Source organism: Microtus ochrogaster, chromosome 5 (assembly GCF_000317375.1).
Source record: "Microtus ochrogaster isolate Prairie Vole_2 chromosome 5, MicOch1.0, whole genome shotgun sequence".
NCBI classification, from domain to species: domain Eukaryota; kingdom Metazoa; phylum Chordata; class Mammalia; order Rodentia; family Cricetidae; genus Microtus; species Microtus ochrogaster.
In genome coordinates, this window is record NC_022012.1 from 49,794,936 (window position 1) to 49,822,165 (window position 27,230).

A 27,230-nucleotide genomic window follows, 5' to 3' on the forward strand; every position below is an offset into this window, starting at 1 on the left:
CAGGGCAGGGAATCTGGACTGCTCTTCATTCTCGAGAGGGAGGGGGAATAGAGTGGGGGGGGAGGAGGAGAGGGGGAGGGAAGTGAGGGGAGGGAGCAAAGTATGGGAGGAGGGGGAGGGAAATGGGAAATGGGGAGAAGGCAGAAAATTTTTTTTTCAACAACTTAAAAAAAAATAAACAAAAAAATAAAGAAGAAAAAAAAAAAGCACACACCTTCTCTACCATCCTCTGTGCTCAACAAAGAAACCCTCCCTGGGAAAGACTTTACCTCTGAACAATCTTAGGTTCACATAACTTGTTCAAGAAACTATGTTCAAATGAGGAAGAAAAGAACAGGGAACCAAACTTTCAGGGTGAGGAAAAACTTGTGTACGCAGTGAACTTACTTGAAAGACAATCTTTATTTGAAGAGCACCTGGTTTAAAGTGCACACTGCTCTGAACCCAGCTTGGGTGGTCTGTTCAGCACCCTCTCTGTAATTTTAAACGTGAATGACTTGAAGCACTTTCCGACATCAAATAGAAAGCTCCAACTTTTCAAAGAAACTTCTCAGGAGATGTTAAAATCTCACTGCATATTCTGTCAAGAGTGTACTGCAGTGCTGGTCTAAGATACAGACTTTCTTGCCCCAAATATACTTATGAATGGTTTTCTTTTGTCAGAAAATTTCTTACTGAACATGCTTCCTCTGAGAAACAGAGGACAGAAAAAAGCATGATAAAACTAAGCCTTTTAGTGAGAGGTGCAGGAGCGTACATAGAAAAATGATGATTAAAGAATGCAACTAAATACATATCCAGTACATTAAGAATCACTTAAATGTAGGTCCTAACACAATAGTAGGGGATACTTCAATATCGTGCTCTCATATTCAGAGAGGTCTTACAAACTGAAATCAATGAAGACATCTCAGAGTTAAATTATACCATAGATTAAGTGGATACAACAAGTGTCTATAAATATACTATTCAACAGACAGAGAATACACATTTTTTAAAAAAAAATATCAGATGGAACCTTCTGTACAAGTGATCACATGGAAGGCAATAAAGCAACCCTTAACCCAGAACAAACAAACAAACAACAAAACAAAAACTAATTTTTAACTTACCAAAGCCACCATGAAGTAGAACTAGAAACCAGCAACAAAAGAAACCTTAGAAACCAGCAAAGATATGGAGATAGCACGCTTATGAACTAACAGTGAGTCACTGCGGAGATCAAGAAAGCAGTTCAAATATTCCTAGAACCCTCGCAGCATGGTGACACATATCTTTAATGCCAGCACAAGAAGAGGCAGGCAGATCTCTGTGAATTTTGGGCTAGCCTAGTACATATAGCAAATTCTAGGCTATGTGGTGAAACCCTGTCTGAAACAAAACTATAAGGAAATGAAAATGATAGCACTACCTATCAGAACCACTGGGCTACAGCCAAAGTGGTCCTAAGCAGATGTTTCACTGTTGTAAATACTCCCATTAAAAACATTAGTGAGATCTCAAATTAACAATGTACCTGAAGGCTCTAGAAAAATAAGAAGTCAAAAACAAATCCCAAGTAATTAATGAAACAGATAAAAAGAATATATAGTATCAATGAAATGGAGAGTTACTCTTAAAAAATTAGTAAGATTGATGAAAGACAGACAGACAGACACACACACACACAGAGACAGAGAGACAAAGAGCAAGCTAAATCCAACTTAATCAAATAATGACTGAAAATGGACTTTGTTACAGAAGATGCTAGTGAAATCCAGAAAGTCATTTGGGAATACTATAAAAGTTTGCATTTTAAAAATCTGGGAAATAAAAGAAATGAACAAATTTCTAAACTCACTTGACCTTCTAAAATTAAATTCAGAACTCATAAACAAACAGAATAATAACAAGCAACAAGATTGAAGCAGTAATTAAAAGTCTCTGCAAAGAAAAGCCCAGGGCCAGATGTATCCACTACTTAATTCTATTAAACGGTCAAGGAAGCTCTTAGACCTCAAACTGTTTTGCAAAATATAAAGGGAAGGACACTACCAAATTAATTATACGATGCCAGAACTACTCTGATATTAAAACTAGATTAATACCTTACAATAAAAAACTACAGATTAATTTTCCCAATGAACACACTTGTCAACATTCTCATACATGTATGTGTATATCCATATATATTTCTATATGTCTATATTTTGAATAGAATTATGCCATTTGGGCTGACGATGCTTCTCACAAGAGTCACAGACAAACAGAAACCTCAGTTCCAGGCAAAAGAACTTCTTTTTAGGTTGTTTGGTCAGGGTAATCCCAGATACCCAAAACAGTTATAGGGTCTTGCTGTTGCCCAAAATTGTGTCCCAGAGGTAGAGGATAAGTCCTTTTTGTTGAACTCACCACATACTTCAGGCACAGGACGTAGAAGATTCCATCCAGAGCTGACCTGAAAGTTTCCTGTCTGAGGTCTAGTTTCTCTGGTGCCAGAGGTGCTGTGCTGTCAAGAGGGTGTGATACTTGTGAACCACAACAATGACCAGCATGGCAAGATAACCCTAAAGCTGCAGTAGCGGAACTCATATCTCGCCAGTAACCAATAGAGGCCTAATTGGAATTAAGGCCTGCTCAACAGTTTATCTTGGGATGTCCAGCACCAAATGATAGATCCACAACACAACTCATACATCTAAGGCACAGTAAACATCACAGAGGAGGGGCAGAAAGGACCAGGGGCACCAGAAAGTCTGCTGTGAGATTGTGTCTCCTAGAAGTGACAAAGATTCACCCATGATATTTCAAAAACATGGCTTCCCAAGAAAGACCTGAACAAGGACAATACCAAGATATGCTAAATGAAAGAGGAAAATATCATGGGGTCCAATCCCCAAACAAAGAACTACAGGCACCTAATGACTGTTGAGAGAGGCATAATTAGCCTTTCCCAGGGATGAGCTCCTTAATTATACAATACCAAGTGGTAAGCCCTGAAATCCTATCCACAAGTAACACTAAGTGAACTTAGCAGATTGTTTTAGAGAAAGGAAAGAGGAGTAAAATAATGCAATTATATTTTAATTAAAATAAAAAATTTTAACAACTCCCCCCTGAAAATTAGATTCAAGTGCACCCAAAGAACGTCATACAACATGACCAAGTTGGTTTCATTCCAGGGATGGAATACTGGTTTAACGTATGGAAATGAATAAATACAATATATCATATAAACAAATTTAAGGACACAAATCAATCATTTCAATAAATGCAGACATGGCATCTGAAAAAGTTCAGTGTGCCTTCATAAAACAAATCCTAAAAAAGTTAGACTCAGACAGAACATTTTTCAACATAAAGGCATATGACAAAGCTGTAGCAGTCATATTAAATGGAAAAAAACTGAATGAAACAAAGAAACCTACTCTTAATTTTCATTCAAAATAGTAATCAAATCTTAGCTGAAGCAATAAGACAAAAGAAATATATAAAAGATACAAAGAGGAAAGGAAGAAGTCAAACTATCCCTATTTGTAGATAACATGATTCTGTACTTAAAAGATCTTACAGATTTCCCCCAAAAATTTTTAGGTGTGATAAACACTTTTAGTAAAGTTACAAGATATAAAACTAACATGCAAAAATTAGTAGCTTTTCTATATAATAATGAAATTACTGAGGATGAAATTAGCTGAAACAACTTATACACAGCAGCTTCAAAAACAACATACCTAGTAATATACCTAAGCAAGAAGGTGAAAGGTCATTACAATGAAAACTTCAAGTCACTGAAAAAAAAATAAATTGGAGAAGACACTAGCTGACAGAAAGACCCTCACGTGCTTGGACTAGAATTACTATTGTAAGAACGGATCATGGGCGCAGGCCCAAGCTGCGGGCGGAGACACCGGCGCGCAGACGGGGCGGATGCGGGATAGTCCAAGCATGAAACAGTGAAGCCCACACTGAGAGCAGATCACCCCACTACAATTAAGAACGGATCATGTTACCAAAAGCAATCTACAGAGTCAATGTGATCTCATCAAAACTCTAATGACATTTTTCACAGAACTAAAAAGATCCTAAAATTCATGTACAAACACAAACGATCATGGATAGCCAAAAGAAAAAGAATAAATAATACTAGAAGTATCACAATATTTGATTTCAAATATTGAATTCAGAGCCATACTGACAAAGACGGTATGGTATTGACACAAAAACAGACTTCTAGAGGAATGAAACAACATTAATTACAGAGTGCCCCAAAACAAATCCAAAGAGAGTTATAGGCTCCTAATATCTGACAAAGTGTAAAAATATGCACTGAAAAAGTACTATCAAAAATAATGCTGGAAAACAGAATATATACACATAGAGAAAAATGAAATTAGATTCACATTTATCACCAGCACAAAAGTCAATTGAAAACAGATCAAAGACCTTACTTCAAATCCTAAGATGCTGAAACTGCTAGGGGAAAACACTTCAAGGTACAAGCAAAGATGGGACTAAATAGAGAGCTCACTTTTAAGTGCTTTCTGTTTAAATGCGAGGACCTAAATTCAATCCCTAGGTCTCACCTAAAAAAGAATGGCAATGGTTATGTCCAACTGTAATCCCAAAGCTGGGAAGAAGAGATAGGAAGATCCAGGCAGCCGAGCTTCATCAGCAAGCCCCAAGCCAGTGACAGAACCTGTCTCAAAAACAAGGTGGACGAAACTTGAGGAATGACACTGGAGGTTGATGTCTGGCCTGTGCGCACACCTGTGGATGTGTACTTGAACACATAACACATGAACACACACACACACACCCCTAAAAAAGATTTCATTATCATTTAAAATAATCCTAAAAATTGACAAATGGATCTCATAAAATTAAATGAAGAGACAGCCTACAGATTGGAATTTTTTTTTCCTCAGATAAAGGATTTACATCTAGAATGATTGGGCATCTCTTGAGTATATTCCCAAAGTGGTATTGCTGGATCCTGAGATAGGTTGATTCCCAATTTCCTGAGAAACTGCCACACTGCTTTCCAAAGTGGTTGCACAAGTTTGCATTCCCACCAGCAATGGATGAGTGTTCCCTTTACTCCACATCCTCTCCAGCATAGGCTATCATTGGTGTTTTTGATTTTAGCCATTCTGACAGGTGTAAGATGGTATCTCAAAGTTGTTTTGATTTGCATTTCCTTGATGGCTAAGGAGGTTGAGCATGACCTTAAGTGCCTTTTGGCCATTTGAACTTCTTCTGTTGAGAATTCTCTGTTCAGTTCAGTACCCCATTTTTTTAATTGGGTTATTTAGAATTTTAATATCTAGTTTCTTGAGTTCTTTATATATTTTGGAAATCAGACCTTTGTCTGATGTGGGGTTGGTGAAGATCTTCTCCCAGTCAGTAGGTTGTCTTTTTGTCTTAATGACAGTGTCCTTTGCTTTACAGAAGCTTCTCATTTATCAGATTTTCATGTGTGTATATTCTCATAGATATATGAATTATACTTTTATCTTGTATATTTTAGTAAATTTATTCAGTTCTATTAAAAAAGGATTTACATCTAGAATATACAAAGGGCACCAAAAGATAGACAACAAATCATTAATTCAATAAATGGACTGAACACACAGTTCTCAAAAAAAGAAATACAAAGGTCAATAAGTATTTGAAAAAGTGTTCAATGCCCTTAGCCATCAAGGAAATACAAATTAAAACTACTTTGAGATTAATTACTTTGAGACTCCACCTCATTCCAGTCAGGACAGACATGAGCAGGAAATAAATGACAATAGGTGCTATGAGGACAGAGGGAAAGAGGAACCCTCTTCATTGTTGGCGGAGTCTAAACTTGTACAGCCACCATAGAAATTAGCATGGAAATTTTTCACAAATCAAGAGCAAACCACTATATGACTCTACTATATCATTCTTGGGCATATATCTTATCTGAAGAACAAAGTCAACACTACAGTTATACATGCATGTTACCACTGCATTAATTACAAAGGCTAAGAAATGGAACTGCCCCATCAATGATGAACAGAAAAAGAAAATATGGCACATGTATCGAATGGAGTTTTATGTATTTATAAAAAATGAAACATGACATCTGTAGGAAAATGAATACAAGAGGACATCATTATATTAAATAAAATAAACCAGACTCAGACAGGCAAATACTTCATGTTTTCTCTCAGAGGCAGACTCTAGACTTGCATTTCTATCTGCATGTTGTGTGTTTGTGTGTGTCCCTATGTGTGCCCATGCATGTGTGAGTGTCTAGGTCTCAAGGCAGAAAAGAGACTGTGATAACAGGAAGAGATGTTAAAGCGGAAGATGGAGAAAGGCCCAGAGTGTATGGCACAAAAACAAACGGGAACAATGTGGGGAGAGGGAAGGCAATGGGTAAAGAGAGATTCATAAGAATAAAGTATGCATGAATGCAAATACCACAACAAATCTCATTATTTTACATGCTAACTTAAAAAGCTAAAAAAATGTGTTTCATGAAACATTGTAAAGTTCTGTTTTAAAGATACCCAGTAAATAAGATGTCTTGCCAGCAAGAAATTTAGATTATTAGATTACAAGAAAATTAGATATTGCTGAAATTTAAACAGGAAGAAATTATTCAGTTTTGACATTTTTCACAACAGAGAATTTAGATTTGTGGCACATTTTGGTAATTTTTTTTAAAATTGAAATTGATAATTGTGACAGGTGACTCAGTGTTAATTACTGAGAAAAGGTTAAAATTTCTACCATTTGTCCTGTGTTGTTTTTCAACTTTGCTTTTAAAAATCCTATGAAATTTAATGTGCCACAATGCACCTATGATCAGAGGACAGCTTGTGGGAACCCTTTCTGTCTTTCTGTGTGTGGTTCAGGGGTCAAGCTCACTCAGGCTGTCAGGCAGCGCCATCTCACTGCTCACACCCTGTTTTAGCTAGTATAACCCCCCCACTGCCTTTCAGATGCTGGGAGAGTTAAGAATGAGGGGCACAGCGAAGGACTTAAACACCCAACACCCATCCATTCAAAAGGGGTCTTTCCATGATGCTAATCCTGTCTGTTAACTAATCAACTTTCACTGTATCAACATTAGTATTATGCTACATACATAATAAAATGTCAGGGAAATTTAAATTAACTTTAAAATAATTGTCCTAATAATTCCTCAGAGCAAGGAGTAAGAAATTTCCAACTAGATGTGATATTTCAAAGTGTTTTAAACTGATAAATTAGGCACAAACAGAATATGCAATTTCAGTATTCCATAGTGACATTTTAATTTTAGATTGAAAATTATATATATATATATATTTTTAAAGCACTGACTTAATAAGCTCATCTGTATTTCCTCAAATTAACCTCTAACTTAGAACGTATGTTGAAACATTACAATAATGCATTAAAATGTAGGGTAAGTACCAAATTAATAATTTTTTATTTCTAGTGCTAAACCATTATTTTTACTGCTAATATTAATTTGATATAAGGCAGCTATTATTATAAAGTCTTTAAACATAATCTAAGATAGGATCCCATTATGTAATTTAAAGTTTATTATTAAATAAGATGGCTCTGGAGAAGACCCCAGGTGGTTTGCAGTGCTAAACAGCAGATTAAAGTTGACACAACTAATTTCTTTACTTTAATCTTATTAGTGGTTCAACAGCTGTCAACTGTAACCATCTATGCAAAAAGCCTTTGAAACATAAACAAAATACCTTAGTACGCCAAGTGAAGAAATATATTTATCAATCACTATGCTTCTAAAACATTTCATTTTATTGGAGAAAGTTACTTGTTTTTTAGAGATAAAATGTGATTTAAAACATATATTAATTTTTCCTGTCTGTAAATATGCAATTATTTAGCAGTGGGTTAGATCTTGAGTTTCTTCCATACTAGTAAATAGTATTTTGCTAACATTACTGAAAGTCTATGACATAGTGCACACAGTGGAATGCAACATGGGTCCCAATTATTTAAAAAGCTACATCTGAACTTATGAGAAGGAAATTATTTGATAAATTTATCCTAAATAGGCAGTAAATACACAGAAATCTTGCATTTTTTCTGAATATAATTTTTAAAAAGATTTATTTATTTATTAATTATATATACAGTATTCTGTCTGCATGCATGCAGGCCAGATGAGAGCACAAGATCTCATTACAGATGGTTGTGAGCCACCATGTGGTTGGTGGGAATTGAATTTAGAACCTTTAGAAGAGCAAGCAGGCAGTGCTCTCAACCACTGAGCCATCTCTTCAGCCCCTGAAAATAATTGTTACATTTCCCCTGAACATTGTATCTTCTACATACAAATAGTTACAAACGATTTTGGTTCACGGTACCAAATGATGTACCAGTGAATTTAATTCTTAGTCTGTTATGAAAAAACAAAAGGTGGCCCCAAACCATCTCATACACAGTACCCACACCCAACTACAAAAGCATAAATCAAGGTTAGCCAAACAATGATGGTCTTCCCACACACAAACTATAAAAACACAGTAACAACAAATCCTCTGCAATCACATTATCAGTCTTTAAAACTATACCAAGGAAATGCTTTCATTTTATTAGAGCAGTAAATACATACAACACTATACTATACATCTACAATATGGCAGTACATATAGCACTGCCACCCCACAAATACTAGCTTATGAGATATTCAACCAAAGGTCCTCAGATACTAACACTTTAAATTACATTGTTTTCTTTTCTTTTGTTGTATGATGTGATACAGAATATATTTATTAATCTCATATTCTTCAAAGCGGTAAAAGATTTTTTTGATGACAAACATACAGATCTTGGAATATAAGAAATTCAAAAAATACGGGTTGGTTAAGCTGTTTTTTGGTGACAGCAGGTAGGCAATAAGGCAGAGAGGAGGGAGTATATGACAGTCTCAGTTCAGCTGATGAGATGATGGGAGAGAAACCAGTTTTTTTTAAAACTTTTGTTTCTTTACCTATATAAAATGGTAATTTAGTAAAAAATGTAATAGATCCTGCAGTTATTAAATAAATTTATTATGTGACAGTCCCACGGGGAAAGCGACTGCCTTCGTGCAGGTATGGCTACACCAAAGTCGTAACACTGCTACTGCTGCTTTCCACAGCACATGTGCCCTGGACCTTGTAGTGTCACTTTCTCTTATCGTGCATGAGGGTACTTTCTAGTAGCAGTTTAGTGCACAGTTGAGCATTTGGTTCTCCTTGCATGATGTGTAAGAGAGGAGTAAGAGAAGGTGTAGTTCCCTGAAAGTCTGTGTCTACTGCTTGAGCACACCATGTTTTAGGGTAGATAGATACTATGGTTTCCCTGAGATGAGCAGAATTGTAATTCAAATAAAAAAGCCTTCCCTGAAATGAGACAAACCAATCATTTGTTTCTTTTGTTAAATGCTGTAAATTTTTACTGATTTCAATAAACACTGTCTTACAAAATATGATACCTATTTTCTAGTTGTTAAAATTACAGCTAATTCTAATAATAAATACATTATTAACTTACAAAAAGAGCTTCATGTTGTAGCTGCAGGATTAAAGTTTTGATTCGAATTATGCTGCTAGGATTTAGAGTTGGGAGCATGAAGAAAGGAAGATAGGCATATGTATGTAACCACTCTGTGAGCCTTTTTTCCCCCTCTGAGACAGGATTCCTTTGTGTAGCTTTAGTGCCTGTCCTGGCACTAGTTCTGTACAACCGGCTGGCCTTGAAACTCACAGAGATCCACCTGCCTCTGCCTCCTGAGTGATGGTATTAAAGGCATGCACCACCACCACCCGGTCTCTCTGACCTTAAACATCTTAACCTCACCTTAAAATTAGGCAATTAGCTACTAGTGTCAGATAAGTAATTGGTGTAATGAATGATTAAGTTCTCATGAAACACTTGCTTTTTATTAAGATGGCCAGACACGGTCCACTGTGATCACGTTTTAGACAGCAAAGTCTAAATATTTTCATATTTTTCAGTTGTTTATAAATAGAAAATAATGCTCTAAAGATCTAAACTAAGTTCTAATTCTAAAAGGATGAGGAACCCTTAAAGATTAAGACAGTGGCAAGTACCATTACCTGTTCTTATAGAACTCACATGTTTAAAGAACCGCCCCAAGTCCCAAAGTCTTTCATTTCTCCAAAGAACAACATGGTCAGACCTGTCATCACTAGTCTACTTCTGTCTTAGTTACTTTTCTATTGCTGTGACAAAACACTGTGACCAAGAGAACCTATGAGAGAAAGCATTTAATTTTGGACCCATGGTTCCCAGAGGGTGAAAGTCTATGGCCATCACAGCTGGGAACATGGCAGTAGGCAGGCAGGCAAGCATGGTGCTGGATCAGTACCCGAGAGCTCACATATGATTCATAATAAGTAGAAATAGAGAAATAACTAACTGGGGACTGTGTGGGCTTTTTAAACCTTACACTCTACCCCCTACCCAGTGATATACCTCTTCCATTAAGACATATCTCCTAATCCTTTCTAAACAGTTCCACCAACTGGGGAACAAGTATTCAAATACTTGAGTCTATAGAAACCATTCCCATACAAACCACCACAGCAACAAATCATTAGAAATCATTTTAATACTATGTCCATTTAGTAGAAGAAGTTTTAGGTTGTCTCTTAGGGACTATGACCTATTTAGTATATGTTCTTGGACCCTTTAACAGTGCCAGGTATGGGTTTCATCCACTTGACTCTGGATCCAATCAGAAAAGTGGTTGGTTATCCCTACATCATTTGTGCCACTATTGCACCAGTGGACATTTTTTAAAAAAATATTCAACATCTTTAGCCATCTGGAAAATGTAAATTAAAACTAATTTGAGATTTCATCTACCTCAGTCAGAATGGCCATGATCAAATGAACAATCGATAATACATACTGATGCAATGTGGGAAAAGGGGGAATATTTGATTGCTGCTGGTAGGAATGCAAACTGGTATGCCAATTCTGGAAATCAGTGTGGCAGTTCTTCACAAACCTTAAAATAGATCTACCACACGATGAAGCTTTGCCACTCTTGAGTATAGACCCCAAAGGCTCTATATATTATATTACCACAGAGGTACTTCTTCCCTATCATAGCTTTTGTCACAAGAACTAGGAAATGGAAACAGCCTAGATATCCATCAACTGATGAATGGTGTTTAAGGATCTGTATTTCTGTGAAGAGACATCATGACTATAGCAACTCTTATAAAGGAAAATATTTAATTGGGTGGCTTATAGTTTCAGAGGTTTAGTCCATTATCATCTTGTCAGGACACAGTAGCATGCAGGCTGACATAGTGTTCGAGAAGTAGCTGAGAGTTCTGTATCTTGTGCCACAAGCAATAGGAAGTAAATTGAGACAGTGGGTGTGGCTTGAGCATATATGAAACCATAAAGCCCACTTCCAGTGACACACTTCCTCTAACAATGCCACATAAACTCTGACAAAGTCACACCTCCTAATAGTGCCACTCCCTATGAGCTTATGGGGCAATTATATTCAAACTACCACAAATGGGTACTGAAAATATGGTACATTTACATGACATAATATTATTATGTTTCTAAGAAAAATCAAATTATGAAATCTCTAGTTCCATATTTTTAATTTCACCTTAGGAAATCTTTAGGGGTTTTTGAGGGGGGAGAACTGAAGAATGGCTCAAAAGTTGAGAGAGCTTCCTGCTCTTACAGAAAAAAAAAAGTTTAATTTCAAGTGCCTATAATAAGCAGCTCACAGTGAGGGTACTTGCACACATGTGTACACATATAAACCACACATTCATATAGATAAAAAACCAAAATGAATCCTTAAAAATAAAGGAAATATAGAAGGAAATACTATTCTTAGGAAGCTACCTTGCAATAACTATGGATAAAGCAAGGCTAAAGAGTCACTATGTAAAGTAACTGAGAAACACAGTGTGGTAAGAAAAAAGGAGCAGGGAGAGGTTCTTCTATGCACATGGAACTCAGGGCTTCTGGCCAGAGATGCATCAGGCTTACAGTCAGTCAGTCATAGGATTCCAGAGTTCAAAATGATGGCTATTTCTAGACAATGGTTTAAGTCTGCTGCTTATCACTGAGGAAAATTAAACAATACAGGGTAGCCTAAACTGCCAGCTCTCTCTGTTAAGAGCCATACAGCATCGCAGGAAGAAGAAAACAGGGATTCTGAATGAGATAAGAAGGCAGAAGGTTCATGGAGATGAGTAGTAAGAATTAATCAGGGATGGAAAGGGAGATCTGGGCCGGCTGAGAGCAAGTGAGGTACCAAGGTCCTATGGAAAGTTCAGGGCCACAGCAGGAGTTTGTGCAGAAAGTAATTTTAAGTTTACACACTGACATATTCCCAGCAGCCTGCTCTGACTCAGGCTACAGTACCAGAAGAAGTTCTCTCACCTATCTATGGATAAGCAGCACAGAACACTCCACTTTAACACAGTAGCTCTAAGAAGTATCTAAGAAGACGGTAAACACAGTTACAATCTTGAGTGTGTGCTCAGACAAGAGAATCCAGAGTCACTACTAGATGACTAAGGCTCCTGATGCTGGTTTCTATCTGTGGGCAACGTAAAGCTGAAAACTCTGATCTATTGGCAATGAAACAAGTTCTCATCATGGCACTGCGGTCAAGTGCTCCTGACAGCGGAGGGCACTGGACTAGACTCTCAGGGTTCCAGTTCTCTTTTCCAACAGGAACATACTATTTCTCACATAAGTCTTTTTTTTTTAGGAACTGTGGACACTTTCTTCTGCTCTATTAAGGAGAAATACAGATAAGCATAAGAACATGATCTTAGCCTATAGCAAAAGCAGTTTTGAGAAATGGCATTTAATCTAGGTTGCTAGTTCAAGATCTTTGGATCATGTGTTTTGACACTCACCAGAAAACTAAGTAATAAAAACAAAAACCAGAATTTAAAAATCTCAAGATAAACTCAAGCTGGACAACATGAATTATTAATGATTATCAAAACACTGAACCACAGAATCAAATGCTATTTCACTTTTTAATCTTAAGTACTTTTTACACATCTCAGTCCTTTTCTCCTTCCTTTCTTGCCAATCAACACAGAAGTGATTCTCATCTCTCATACCCAACAATGACATGGGAATAAAATATTTTGATGAGAAATGCCTCAGTATCAGAGAAACCATTACGACTGCTGCAACTGTCTGATGTGGCACTTTCTATCTCACAGACTTAAGGGCTATACCTTCCATTTAATCAACTCTATCTTGTCAGCAGAGCAAAAGAACTCATGTTAATCGTGTTAAGAAGTTTGTGTTACTTGTAAGTACCTCATGCAAATAGACTATAATTTAAATCAGGTAAGACCACTACTTAAGATACTTCACCTACCAGTTATAAAACACTTTCCACAGTTTGCAAAGATTCTTATATACATTCTACCCAAATAGGGAAAGAGCTGCAACATGAATGAGGCACTTGCTGGGGTAAACAGATCCTAGATTTGTGGGACTCTGAAGTCAATGTGGTGAGTGGGTTTTTTTTGTTTTTGTTTTTAATCTTACCAAAATGTATCCCAGAAAAAAAAGACAAACTGTTGCATTTGTTTTTTTTTTTAATCCCTCATTGCACCCAAAGGACAAATGGAACTTTCTGTTTATTTTACTAGCTAAAAGAGTAACATTTTCTCAGAGGTGTAGATAAAATTTTATCAAAAACTCATTTAAACTCCAAATAAGAATCCCCATAAACTGCCTAGAAATTGTATATGCTACAACTGTGAAAAAATACTTCTGAAATAATATTTTCTATACTATACTTCAAATGGACAGACACTAACAATATGAGTTGATCAAATCAGAAGATAGAAATTAGATCCAAATGTACATAGGATCTTTATGACAAAGGACAATCTACCATTAGTGACTGAGGTGCAATTCAGTTTCCAGCAATCTGGCTGGGACTCCAGACTCTGGCAGTCTTGGCATCAGAATGCTCTTCCTGAGTTTGAGGGTTTCTGTAGATTTGCAGGCTCATTTCCAGGCTATGGCCCTAACTCTTTCACATAAAACACAGAAGGTTAGCTTTCTTCCACTCTTATTCCAGGACTTCATCAGTTCTTCTTGGTTTAAGTACAGAGTGAATCACAGACTGAAAAGATTTCCTTATACGGATTTTGAGGCTAATTTGGATTTTGTAAATGAAGTCAAGCAACCCTGTTTTTCTCCTTAATATAAGCTCTTGCTATTCAAGTCTAAATACACACAGACACAATTTTCTTGTGGTTTGCCCATATGAAAACAAGGCAAAAATTACTTACAAATGAAATTCAGATTAAGAAACTATACTTACTTAGGAGGAATTCGTGAAACCGTGTTCATGTTTGAGGCAGGGGCCACTACTTGAAGGATGTGTTCAAGGGCTGTTAATCCACCAGCAACTTGAAATGCAATCTGATCTGCCACATTCTAGACAGAAACACAAACAGAAGTTAGTACAATATCCTAGGCATAAAATTCTAAGCAAATGAAATATTTAGTGTGCAGTTGAAATATATTTGCTAAATGATTTCTTGGTGCAGGGAAATGAGGGCAAATAGTGGTGAACATAGACATGGCCACCTGAATTATGAATTTAAAGTCTGATGAATGGGACACATACCAAATGTTGTTCCTTTGCGGAACTACAGTTCCCAGCGTTCTCCTGGTTACGGACATATTCCCAGAAGCCTTTGCATTCCCCGTTAAGAAGCAAGGGTCGCCAGGACCACTCTCTCTTTCCCTGCCTTTCCTGTCGTGTCTGCACACCTTTACCTGCCCGTTGTTGCCCTTCCCCCATTAAAAGTGCACCCACGTGGGACCGCCGCGTGTCTGTGTCTTCTTCCTCGCATAATGTCTTTACCCTCTAACCCGCAGACAAGAAAGCCAGCCAGAAATTAAGAACAACACCAATCATATCATTATAAGTGACTTTTATTACAGTTAGTATCCTGAAGGGAAGGCAAAGGATGCATGAATATAGGTGACCAATCATATTTTGGGGAGAATGCTTTTCTGGGCAAGTTATAGCATAAGACAGGCAAAAAGAAGTAAGGGATTGGCAGGACATACTGTCCTGTAATCATAAGTCCTATGTAACAAGAGCAGCTGACTTCCATAGGTTTTCTCCATTGGGATGTTTGTCAGCATACCAGGCAGCTGAACATGTTTGTTATATACATTTTTTCTCTTTGCTTTTGCTAGGATATTAAGCATTTCAGAACTCAATCTATGATGATTTCTATATAATTTCTGAATTATAGATAACTTTTCTGTAAAGAAATTTCTCTAAACTCTTTGTAGTCTTCTGGCATGGGGAAGGAAAGAACAATTTTCTGTTATACTATTTTATGTTTTTTAATTTTAATTAATTAATTTTTAAAAAATGATCTTTTCTCATTTTACATACCTATACTAGTTCCCACTCCCTCCTCTCCTCTGACTCTTTCTACCCCCCCCCCCATCCATCCTCAGTAAGGCTTCCCATGGGGAGTCAATAAAGTCTGACACATCACTTTGATGCAGGACTGAGGCCCTCCCCACTATTTTCAGGCTGAGCAAGGTATCTCTCCAAAAGTAATGGGCTCCAAGAAGCCAGTTCAAGCACTAGGGATAAATCCTGGTCCCACAACCAGTGGTCCCACAGACTGCCCCAGTCACATAACTGTCACGCATTTTCAGAGGGCCTTGTTTGTCCTATGCAGGTTCCCTTGCTATCAGTCCAGAGTCAGTGAGCTCCCACTAGCTCAGGTTAGCTGTTTTTGTGGGCATCCACATGGACTTGACCCCTTTGCTCATATTATTGCTCCTTTCTCCCCTGTCCCCCACCTCTTTCTGGACTGGGCTCCAGACACATGGCCCAGTGCTTCACTGTGGATTTCTGCATCTGCTTCCATCAGTTGCTGGATGAAGGCTCTATGATGACAGTTAAGGTAGTCATCACTCTGACTACAAGAGAAGGCCAGTTCAGGTACCCTTTCTACTATATCTTAGGGTCTTAGCTGGAGTCATCCTTGTGGATTCCTGGTAATCTCCCTGATGTCAGGTTTCATGCTAGCCCCATAATGCCTTAGTTTTAAATTACCACACATGTAAAAAAAATAGGATAGCAACATATTCTGGTCCAAACCCACCCCATTCATATGCTACACTGTATAGAAGCTTTTTAGTTTTATGTGGCTCCATTTGGACAATATTGCTCTACATATCTGGCACATAAGATGAATTGGGCATAGGCTTAGGAGTGGAACTTCTGGGTCACAGCTGTGCACAAAATTAGTTTTGCTAGCTATGGGCAAACAGTGTCCTAAAATATTTTAATCAATCTGTGTATACACCAGGGTACACTAGTCATTTCAGTTAGTTCATATTTTTATATAAGTTTGGTTCTATCAGTCTCTCTAACTTTAGTCCTTTCAACAGTATGTGCTGACATTTTGTGAGGTTTGTATTTATCTTTTCTTGGTAACTAGAAAGTGAGTATCTTATGTTTGTTGGCTGTTTATGGTTTGATATTTTCAACTTTTTTATAGCTGAGTGAAACACTGATATCTTAAGTAGACAGTATTCAATGAAATCTGGCAAATGCTTATCAAGACACACTATTTCTATAACCCAATAAGTTTCCTCACTTCTCTTTTGCAGCCAATCCTCTTTTGTGTAATAGTACCATAAATTAAATCTGTCTATTATAGAATTGTTACATATGAATACTATTTGGCAGCTACTAGTTAGGCCTATGGTACTATGAGATATGTGAAATCAAATGAAGACAGTGAAGGGGCTCTGCATCAAGAAGTAAACACAGTTGGGCATGCTGGCACACACAAATCTTTAATCCCAACACAGATCTCTGTGAGTTTGAGGCCTGGTCTACATAGCAAGTTCCAGGACAGCCAACTACACAGAGAGAGACGCTGTCTTAAAAAAAAAAAAACTTTTGTATTATACTCAAATTATAGATACAATATTTAAAAATATACAACTTATTAAGAACAAGTGAAATACATCTGTAAAGCACAGTAACTGAGGGCAACGATCCTGATTTAACACATCTTAAGACACTGGCTCTTTATGCTCTTTTCTTTTCCTCTACTCTCACACTGTTTCAGCCTCCAGGATGATGATAATCTTATTTCTGCTTCAGCTTGACTGCTGCCCATTCTGTCCATGCCTACTGTTCCCATATTCAGTTTAGTCTTCTGCTTGAGGCAGGAAGGAGGAGCCTAGATCAACACTGTAGAAGTGGCAGACTGAGTAAAAGCAGAGCAGTTTAATGTATACAAAAATGGAAAAAAACCACAACACCCAGCTGAAAGCCTTTTATGATATGCCAACATGGCTATGACCTCCTGAAGATCTTAAGGCACTGACTCTAATGGACATTTAGCAGAACAAAAATCAGAAATTTCAGGAACGATGAAAACCAACTTTAACCATTTTTCTTACTAACATATTACTGAAAATAGAAAAATTTCCTAAAATTTTAATCATTTTCGGAAAATAAAGCAAGAGGCAAAAATCAACTGTAAAATTTAAAAAATTCAGTTCCTTCAAGAATCAAGGTAGTATATACTTCTGAACTAGATATGAAGTAAGCAATCTCTGATCTATTCCACTGTGCACAGCCAGATGATGAACACTTTGCTCAGCATCCTCCTAACCTCTCGTTCATGCCCTGCCATCGACTCCTATTTGTTTTATCTGCTCTCTTACCCTACAGTCTACAAGCTCCTTATGAGCTATTGACTCGTCACTCAATCCTAGTTCTGGCAGAAAAGGGCAATGGTATGCACTTGTTGGACGAATGGCTCAACTAATAATAAATAGTAGACAACAAAAACATCCTATGACATGAGATTAAGTTAATATCGAGACCTGTCCGTATTATAAGAAAGACCAACCCCCAATGGATCCCACTCCTTAAGAAAGCAAGATAAACAGCTCTTGCCCCTCTCTAAACATTAAAGACAGTCATAATAAGTCTATAATGTCTGAGATTATTTTATTGTTGTTGGGTTTTTTTTGGTTTCTTGAGACAAGGTCTGACAATGCATAAAGACTAGGCTGGTCTGGAACTTGCTACATAGACCAGGCTGGCTTCGAACCCACTTCCCTTTGCCTGGAATTAAAGGCACAAGCCACCAAACCTGGCTTGAGATTACCTCTTTACCTCATGGATACTAAAAAGGGAAATCAAGGTATCTTAATGATGAATTGTTTCAAATGTTGAAATTAAGGGGTTAAAAAGAAACTTCTCAAACATGTGACATTAAACATATAAATGAAAAAATAAAATCACTTTCACACAATAATTCAGACAGATATGACAGGAGTAGGTGGCCTTCCTCCGTCTCTTCCCAAGTCTTGTCACATTGATTTTTTTATGCCTATCATTTGGCATTTGCTGCTCTCTTCATATTTGGGTACCTTAATGCCCTAGTAGTGGGCACTCTCCCACATACTGTCTTATACATGCTCCTCCTAAGTGTGCACAGAGAGTAACGACACTAAAGCTGCTAACACAATTATTTTCTCATCAGAACTGTTGTCTTCTCAGTCTTAGTGTTCACATGCCATTTTTCAATCCTCTAAGACTCAGATCAAAAGTTACTTCTTCCAGTGAGACTTTCTGATCCTTTCAACTAAAGCCAAATCTTCTATATATTTATTTGTGTCTATGATAAGCTTAAACGCTCTGGTCTCTGTGTTTCCAAGCACAGTCAAGCATAGGATGTATATAACAGTTAACAAGTAAAGACTACTCCTTAGCTGAAAACACTTTATTCTAGTAGGATAAATTCTATAGTAACTAAATCTATCTTCCTCCTTTACCTCCTTTGCAAATACTCTGCACCTAGAATGTAAAGCTAAAAATATAATTTCATAAAGAACTTTAAAAAGTTTTATAATTATGATTTGATCAAGAAAAAGTACCTCTAGAGATGGAATGTACAGTTCTTTCTTCTATATCTGGTATAACATCTTAGCAGCTCTGTCTTCCCTTGCTCTCTCCCACTATGGACTGACAACTGACTAATAGGATTAGTGGCTTCATTCTAATAACCCAGCTTAGTTAAAGGGCAGAAAAAAATGACAGCTTCAATCTGAATTACATGGCCTGGGAGCCCATCCAATTATTAAGTAGAGTAACTGTTATTAGCTCTCCCAATCAAAGGAGAGGCAGCTGTTAATCTTTGGTGACCTGCAAAGGCTGCTGGCCTTTGTACTTGACTTCTCTGTACACAGTCATTATGTTCTTTGTGATCACTGAAGAAGGCCTTCCTAGCTTTTAGAGAGGCAGCAGATGGGGAAAACTGTTTGCATGTTCATTAGCAGGATAGGCTAGGCATTTGTTCTGTACATCTGTGGCACCTTAAGACCCATTTAGAAATAGTTCTGAGACACGTATAAATGTGGAACTCAGTAGTCCAATTTATAGATACAGGGATCCTGGAAATGCAGCTTCTTATAATTGTTCTCTGCAAGTAAAGCTCTGCCCACACTTCAAGGCCATGCTTCTCTATTCCTTTACTATCCACACATGTTAATGGTAACTTAAAAAGGAGAAAGCAAAATGGGCAGATACCACCCCTTTGCTTTCCCCTTAAATCTTTCAGCCAGTTTTGCTGGCTTCCCCACATTCTTACAATCTGAGTAAGTACCTATGCTCAGATTTCTAGCTGTAGGCACCAGCACCAAAAGGACTAAGGATCTATGGGCAAGAAAATCACAAGATTGAAATTCTAAACTTGTGGGAATGTGGAGCCAAAAAGACTGAAATTTTAAAGTAAAGTTTGAAAGCCTAGGGAACATGACGAGACCAAGGAAGGTTGGAGAAGCTTTGTCAAGACCAGGCAAAAACTACTCTGTGATGCTAATGAAAATATGCAGCCTTTAGAAAAATTCCTCAGTGGGTGCTTGACTGTGTCTTCTCTAACCCATTTGAACTACGGGTGAAGGGATCAGGGTGAGAGATGGTGGCTTTAGCAGAGGAGACTAATAGCAGATGTCAAGGCTTGACTATGCTTCTCTTTCTTTGAAAGGTGTTGTATGAAAGATAACTAAAAATTAGTATGGAATTCATTGATACTGTCTACAATGGGGACATTTTTACCATATTTTCAAGCTCTCTGAAACAAATTTCGGACCTTATGGCCAAGGAAGAGATTGTTTTAGGCAAGGAGGTAATATTGACAAGAGCTGTAACATGGACAAGTTCTTCTGGGTCCATGGACTCCCAGGGCTGTACTTTTAAGCCACAGAGAAGAGTATTCTATATTATCCCACTTTCTCTCCAACAACTGTACCTTTTTACTAATCTTTCTATTTATTTAATTTAAATTATAAATTAGATCGTACTTGTTATTTAGTTAATTCTAACATCTGGGATTATATTTATATTGGATCTAGCAAAAAGGAGGTTTTCAATAAATATTTACTGAATAAAATTAACTAAAGCATAGTTTTTTTCTGATGGAAGAAATCTTCTTGAGAGGAGAGGATCTCGACAAATCACAATGAGGAAAAGAAGGCTTAGAAACAACTATGTGCTTGGAAAAGCCAAGTCCAGAGTATACGTGGGCAGACTAGAAATCGGAGTCTCAGGGAAGGCAGGTCTTGTTCTCGGGCCTACCTGAAGGGGACATAGGAGGAAGGCCCAGAGGGAGAAGGCCAACTGTAGGGTCTCTTACCATCTTAGTTAGATCTTGCTTCATTAATTTTGCTTGCTTGTTTTTTGATCCTACTTTTAGGGAAAGTCAAGACCCAGACCATTCTATACATCATTAAGGAAAGAATGAATAATTTTAAGGGGTGAAAACAAGGATAAAGTGAAACCAGAAATACAAATTCTACTTTTCTCAAAGTAGCCTTCCAGATGGTTACTATGCATGAATAAGATACTGACAGTTTACATGTGGCACGCTGTGTGGCAGTCCTCAGGACAGTCTCTTAAGGCAGTGATGAATATCTCAGTTAGACATGCAAGAAAACTAGCTTCAGAGTCATCAATTAACTGCTCATAATTTTTGAGACAGAAACAACCAGCAGAAAAACCTAGGCTTCTGTGACTCCTGAGTGTGGGAGGGGTTTAGACCAAGAGCGCTGTAGGGAAATCTAGTATATGTTTGTCTTTGACACATTTATTACTAAATATTCCAAACCTGTAAAGTATTGGTTTTAGTACTATTAAAAATTTAAAAACATTTTGTGATAATTCAGATTTACAGAAAGGCTACGAGGATAGCATAGCTTTTACAGCCTTCATCTAGCTTTACTTTTCTTTCTTATCATGGCACCCTCATCAAAACTCAGAAAACATGGGCTGGAGAGATAGCTCAGAGGTTAAGAGCATTGCCTGCTCTTCCAAAGGTCCTGAGTTCAATTCCCAGGAACCACATGGTGGCTCTCTGTAATGAGGTCTGGTGCCCTCTTCTGGCCTGCAGGCATACACAGACAGAATATTATATACATAATAAATAAATATTTAAAAAAACTCAGAAAACACATGGGTACACATTGATACAATATTCAACTGCTCACATCTTTGGATTTTTCTGGCCTCTTCTCTCCCAGGGTAGAAGCTGGAGTACCACATTGTATTTAGCATGATCCTATTTTGACAACTAGGTAATCTTTGAGGGATCCTGGACTCTCCTATATTAGAATTTCTTTGCATTTAAAAAGAAATTCTTGAAACATTCTTTAGCATTTGAAACAACCTAGACCCAGAGAATATAATGTAAGTTTGATAGTCACAAGGAAATAAAGAAGTATGAAAGAACAAGATACTAAGGAATGAAAATGTGAGTAGTTTTTTTCAGCTGTTTTATTCAGTAGTTTAGCTCTTGAAATGGGGACAAAATGTGCACACAGCAGGGAGAAGCAGGGCTTTGGTGAGGTGGGAAGGAATGTGGGACCAGAGTTAGTAGAGATCCCAGCTGGTCCAAGACAGGCTCTACTTAACTTCATCTCAACTGTCCTGCAATACCCTGCAAACCCAACTCCATTTCCTTTCTTTCCTGGAGGTCAGTGAACCTAGCACATCTCTGTGGGTTCTCATTCTCATTTTAGCAAGATACTGCCTGATGTTTTTTATGCATGATTTTTCTTTTCTTTTGCAGGGGGAAGCAGCTGCCCTAAAAGACTTGCAATGGGACACAGAAAAAAAATGAAGTATGGCCAGATTAGAAATGATTCTGCTTACAAGTGTGGGGTCTGCTTACTTCAGTCTAAAGGAAATGAAAGGAAGTAGCTAGTGATAAACACTGTCAGATACTTTGCACAGGGATTATCTGAAACCTGCTTTCTGGTTTAGGCCCTCTTCTTTAGCATTAAAAAGGATATATGGGAGAAACCGAAAAAGAAAAACACTGAAAAATATCACTTAGGAGATTATCTGATACAAAATATTAGGTAAGTGGCAAAATGAGGTTGGGGGACTTCTAGGTACACAGATTAGCTTATACTTTGCTCATGGATGAAAAGTGGGTAACATAAATACTGAACCCCTGTTATGCATTAAAATGTTCCAATCAGAACCGGGTGGTGGTGGTACATGCCTTTAATTCCAGCATTCGGGAGGCAGCGGCAGGCAGATCTCTCTGAGTTCTGCCATCCTGGTCTACAAGAGCTAGTTTCAGAACAGGCTCCAAAGCTACAGAGAAGCCCTGCATTGAAAAACAAAACAAAACAACAACAAAATGTTTCAAATAATATGCTCTTATGTGAAGAACAGTACAATACAATGGGTCTTTCTAGAATATGTGTGGTTTTTTTTTTCTTAATTTTGCTAAGTAAACCTGAGCAAATTTTTGAGAAGGGTTAGTACTGCCCCACTGAACTCCTACATCAGAGCTGTGCTCTGCTGCTATTTGGACTGAGTGAGAATCAGGCTTTACTAAAGGGGAATGAGATGTGTAAAGTCTGCTTATTTAAGGCAAATACAATTCAGAGGCGTCATAAAGCCTAAGAACAGGGGCCCATGATAGCTCCTTCTTCTTTATGAAATGCAAATATAAATCTTTTTCCTATTACAAGCTCATTTGATAGACAAATTTGATGGCCAATTCATATTTAATGAGGATTTTAGTATGAATTGGAAGTAGATTTTTGCTTTAAGTCAGATGTAAGTTCATATATCCACAATACAAAGAAAGTTATTAAATAAAACAGAACTGTAAAGATGCTAAAAAGCAGCTGTGCCTTTACAGGTACTGGGAGCACACAACGCCATTCTAGCAAGGATGGAGAGGTGGGGATCTGAGAATGGTAAGCAGAAAGGATGTACTGCATGGAAGAGGGGAGGAGAATGAGGCACAAACAATAGTTAGAGGGAACAACTAACTGTGTGGTGCCCTGCATCACAAAATACGTTTTCCCTCATCAGCAGGAACACAGACCAGTTATGTCCTCTGGACTATAATCACCTTGTCACTTTTCCCCACCCATATTACACTACAGCCACTTTAATAAGTTATTATTATTTTATATGCATTGGTTTTTTTCCTTCATATAGGTCTGTGTGAGGGTATTGGATCCACTGGAACTGGAGTTACGGACAGTTGAGAGCTGCCATGTGGGTGCTGAAAATTGAATCCTGGTCTTCTGGAAGAGCAGTCAGTGCTTTTAGTTGCTGAACCATCTCTCCAGTCCCATCACTACAGCCATTTTAAAAGGTATATAATTTCCTGAATTGACACTGATCTTCCTTACCCACATCATCCTCTGAAATCTACAAATCTTCCCAGCCAATCCATTTGCTTCCTCCTGCAAAGAGAATCTGTCTCAACACCATGGTGGACAGCATTCCTGAGGAATGATACCCAAGGTTGTTCTCTGACCTCCAGACATATACACAGTCACACACACGTGCACATAAACATATAAAAATAGTTAAAAGTAAGCAATACACATGTATTTCTTGAGTATAGAATCTTAAGTATAGATTTTCATTATGTAGGGTTTTTTTTGCTGTTGTCATTAGATTTAGACTTAATTTAAAAAATTATTATATGTATATATGAGTGTTTTTAAAATTTTTTTATTATGTGTATATGTATGAGCGGGGATTTATGCATATTACTGAAGTTATCTGCAGAGGGCATCAGCTCACCCCAAGCTGGAGTTACTATGGTAAACCATTGGATAAGGAAGGGTATTGGAAACAGAACACAGATCCTCTGAAGAGCAGCAAGCGTTCTTAACCACTGAGCTATATCTTCAGCCAGATTTGAACTACTAAAATACTAGCTGTATATTCCTTACATATTTGACATGACAAATTGTTAACTGAACAAGCCTGTTTATATGTCAATTCAAGATAATGACCTATAAAATAAATCAGAAAAATATAGTAAGACTAGAGATTATATACAATTTTTTACACTAGCAAAACAAACACCTTAATTATTCTGTGATACATCTTTCTTTCATATATAGTGTTCACACAGAAGTAGATTATTTTCAAGGTCCTTAAGAAATTCTTAGATTTTATAATTCTTTTATGTCTTTTACTATTTATTTTTAGCTATGAAAGCAATGGCTCCCTTTCAAGCTTTGGGAGCTTTGCTTTTAGGAAGAATGTAGAGTCTTCTCCAATCTAAACATTTGCAGCTCCTCAAGTCTATAGTGCTTTCTGTCAAGGGAAACTTTATACATACACACACACACACACACACACACACACACACACACACACACATATATGCATATACACACATATATAAAACATTACATACACTTTACAGATGTTTTAGTTCACTTGAACAATTTTGTTTTTAGAGCAAACTATGCGGAAAGGAAATACAGTATGTGGTTAAGAGCTAAGACTCTACAAAGTCATACACATCTTAGAGTGACTCCTGGGTCAGCACTATTACAGAACTGCAAGTTACCTCTCTAAGTTTTAGTTTACCTGCATAAGTGAAACTAATGGGAACGGTAAAAATATCAACCTCATCCTACTGTGGTATTGTATGGGATGACAGTTCTTGCAAAGCAGCACTTCAAACAGTGCTGAGGGAGAGAGGCAGGGTGGGGGCACTCTAAGAGCTCAACAGACATGGGTGATGAAGTGTGCGAGCCCATGAATAATGGCAGCTAATAAGAAAGAAATAGCTCTGCTTTCTGGACACTCAAAGAAGTACTTATAATAAAGATCAATGAGGAGGAACTGGTGGAAAATACTAGTTTTAGTAGCAAAAAAGAATCTTTGGAAAAAAGAAGGAGAGTCAGAGTCCATTTTGAGGGTCAGCACCACAAGACAGAGTGTCAGAAGATTCTCACAGTACATTCAGTAACAGGTAATTGGAAAAAAGGGGAGAGCTAGGAAGGAGAGTACACACAGCAGCTGAACTACTAAGGAAATGGTGGTGTAGGGAGGGGAACACTTGAGCAGTCATCTTAAGACTCCTGTGGAGTCAGTGGCATAGGGCTCTAGAGGTAAATGTTCTTCCTGGTAATGATTACCCTGGGAACCCAGAGTATCCTGGGAACTATACTATGAGATTTGACCTATAAATACTTCTACACAGAAGGGGAAAACAGTGAGTCAGAACCATGTGGTATTCTGTGAAATACAAGTCTGGTCTCAGCCAATGGAGTAGACCTCAGAGACAAGTCCCCTTTAGGGGACGCACAGAGGTGGCATCTTACAAGGAAATGCAGAGAGCAGACCTGGTCCTCTGCATCCACGGGAGGGGCCTGCATCCAGGCTCTGAAACCCTGCCCCCAGCTCTCTTTCCTTCACTTTTATATGTTCCTTATTTAGTATTTAATTTCAATTTAGTAGACCTGCTTTAATTTATCCTGTCCAATTTTGTTTTCCCATCTCATTTTCTTCTTGATAGGCTTTGCCAAAGAACTCATTGGTCTGGAAGTAGGGATTTCCCTGTTCAGTCCTTGAGTGTTGGGGCTATACAAAATTGAATACACAATGCTGCCTCTAACTCTTTTCTAGTAACTTTTGGCTGCACTGCCTAATTCCCACCCTTTCTCTTTGATTATTTCCCCTTCTACTTACTTTCTTTTCAAATTTTTCTTATATAGCTCTAATACAAATCACTATCTGTTCAGTATATTTCCTTTCCACTTCTTCTGTTAGTAATTAATGTCTTACTGCATACATTATTCTATGCATTGAGATCAGGTTATTCTCTTATCTAAGTTACCCCATACTATACAAAATACTATTTTTCAGGCTGTGTATTTCTCTAACAGACTCCATTTTACAAGTAGCTTTTGACTTCATTTTGAGAGCAAAGTGTGACTACAGTCCCCAGGGAGACCCCAAAACCACACCATCTGTCAGGCATAATACACACAGCAGAAACTGATATTTATTCTTTAGAGTAGAAAGAGAGCCTCCATATAAGTTTACTGGAGTGAAAACTTAAACTATAAGGACATTAAATGTATTAAACTTCTATCAGGGAAACCAGGCCCAAGAACTTATTGGATATGACAGACCAAGCAAAGGGTGTAACTCTCTCACCTGGACCTCATAAAGTAATAAACACACACAGAAATGGCATGGTTCCACACTAACTATCTCTTGACACCTGATGTGTGTGTGTGTGTGTGTGTGTGTGTGTGTGTGTGTGTCAAGGAGTGACACGCAGAGGGCTCCTTGACTGTCCTTGGACCTTCAGCATGAATAGGGCCCACACTGCTGCTATGACCTGTTATAAGACTATAACCTTCCACTCTAGCTACTGCTGAAACCACAATACCTGCAGCAACCTTCCTCCTCTCACAGATACTCACAGACACCTCATTGAGACACTTTCTGTGACTTCCTAGCTAACAGATGCTTAGATGCCAGAATCTCTTGCCTGGGGACTGAGTGTATGTATGTATGTATGTATGTATGTGTATGTATGATGTATGTACACACACACACACACTCAGTGTTCATGCATACTGCTTCTCATTCTTTTCCCCACTTCCTGTCTGGGAATCTAGAGAGTCTGGCTACATCCAGACTCCCCCCATCCAGGGAAAGAGAAAGAGAGATTTGAGTGAGAGAGTCCAACCCTAAGATAGTCTTGGCAGACAATGGAAAACTGACTCTGGCTTCCACAAGCATATTCATATACATATGCATGCACACTTGAATGAAGATGTGTACCCCATCCCCATTACCAAGTACCTTTCTCTCTCTCTCTCTCTCTCTCTCTCTCTCTCTCTCTCTCTCTCTCTCTCTC

The 27,230-nt window shown here is 37.7% G+C and overlaps 1 protein-coding gene across 5 annotated transcripts in view; it reads right to left on the reverse strand.

Moving 5' to 3' along the window:
* The window catches only part of Scaper (S-phase cyclin A associated protein in the ER), a 349,156-nt gene that overhangs the window by 84,222 nt on the left and 237,704 nt on the right, over window positions 1-27,230 (reverse strand). For all 5 annotated transcript variants that reach the window (XM_026779044.1, XM_026779043.1, XM_026779042.1 and 2 more), the window contains one exon: window positions 14,339-14,454. In XM_026779044.1, the coding sequence (XP_026634845.1) occupies window positions 14,339-14,454 (116 nt within the window). The remainder of the gene's footprint in view (window positions 1-14,338; window positions 14,455-27,230) is intronic.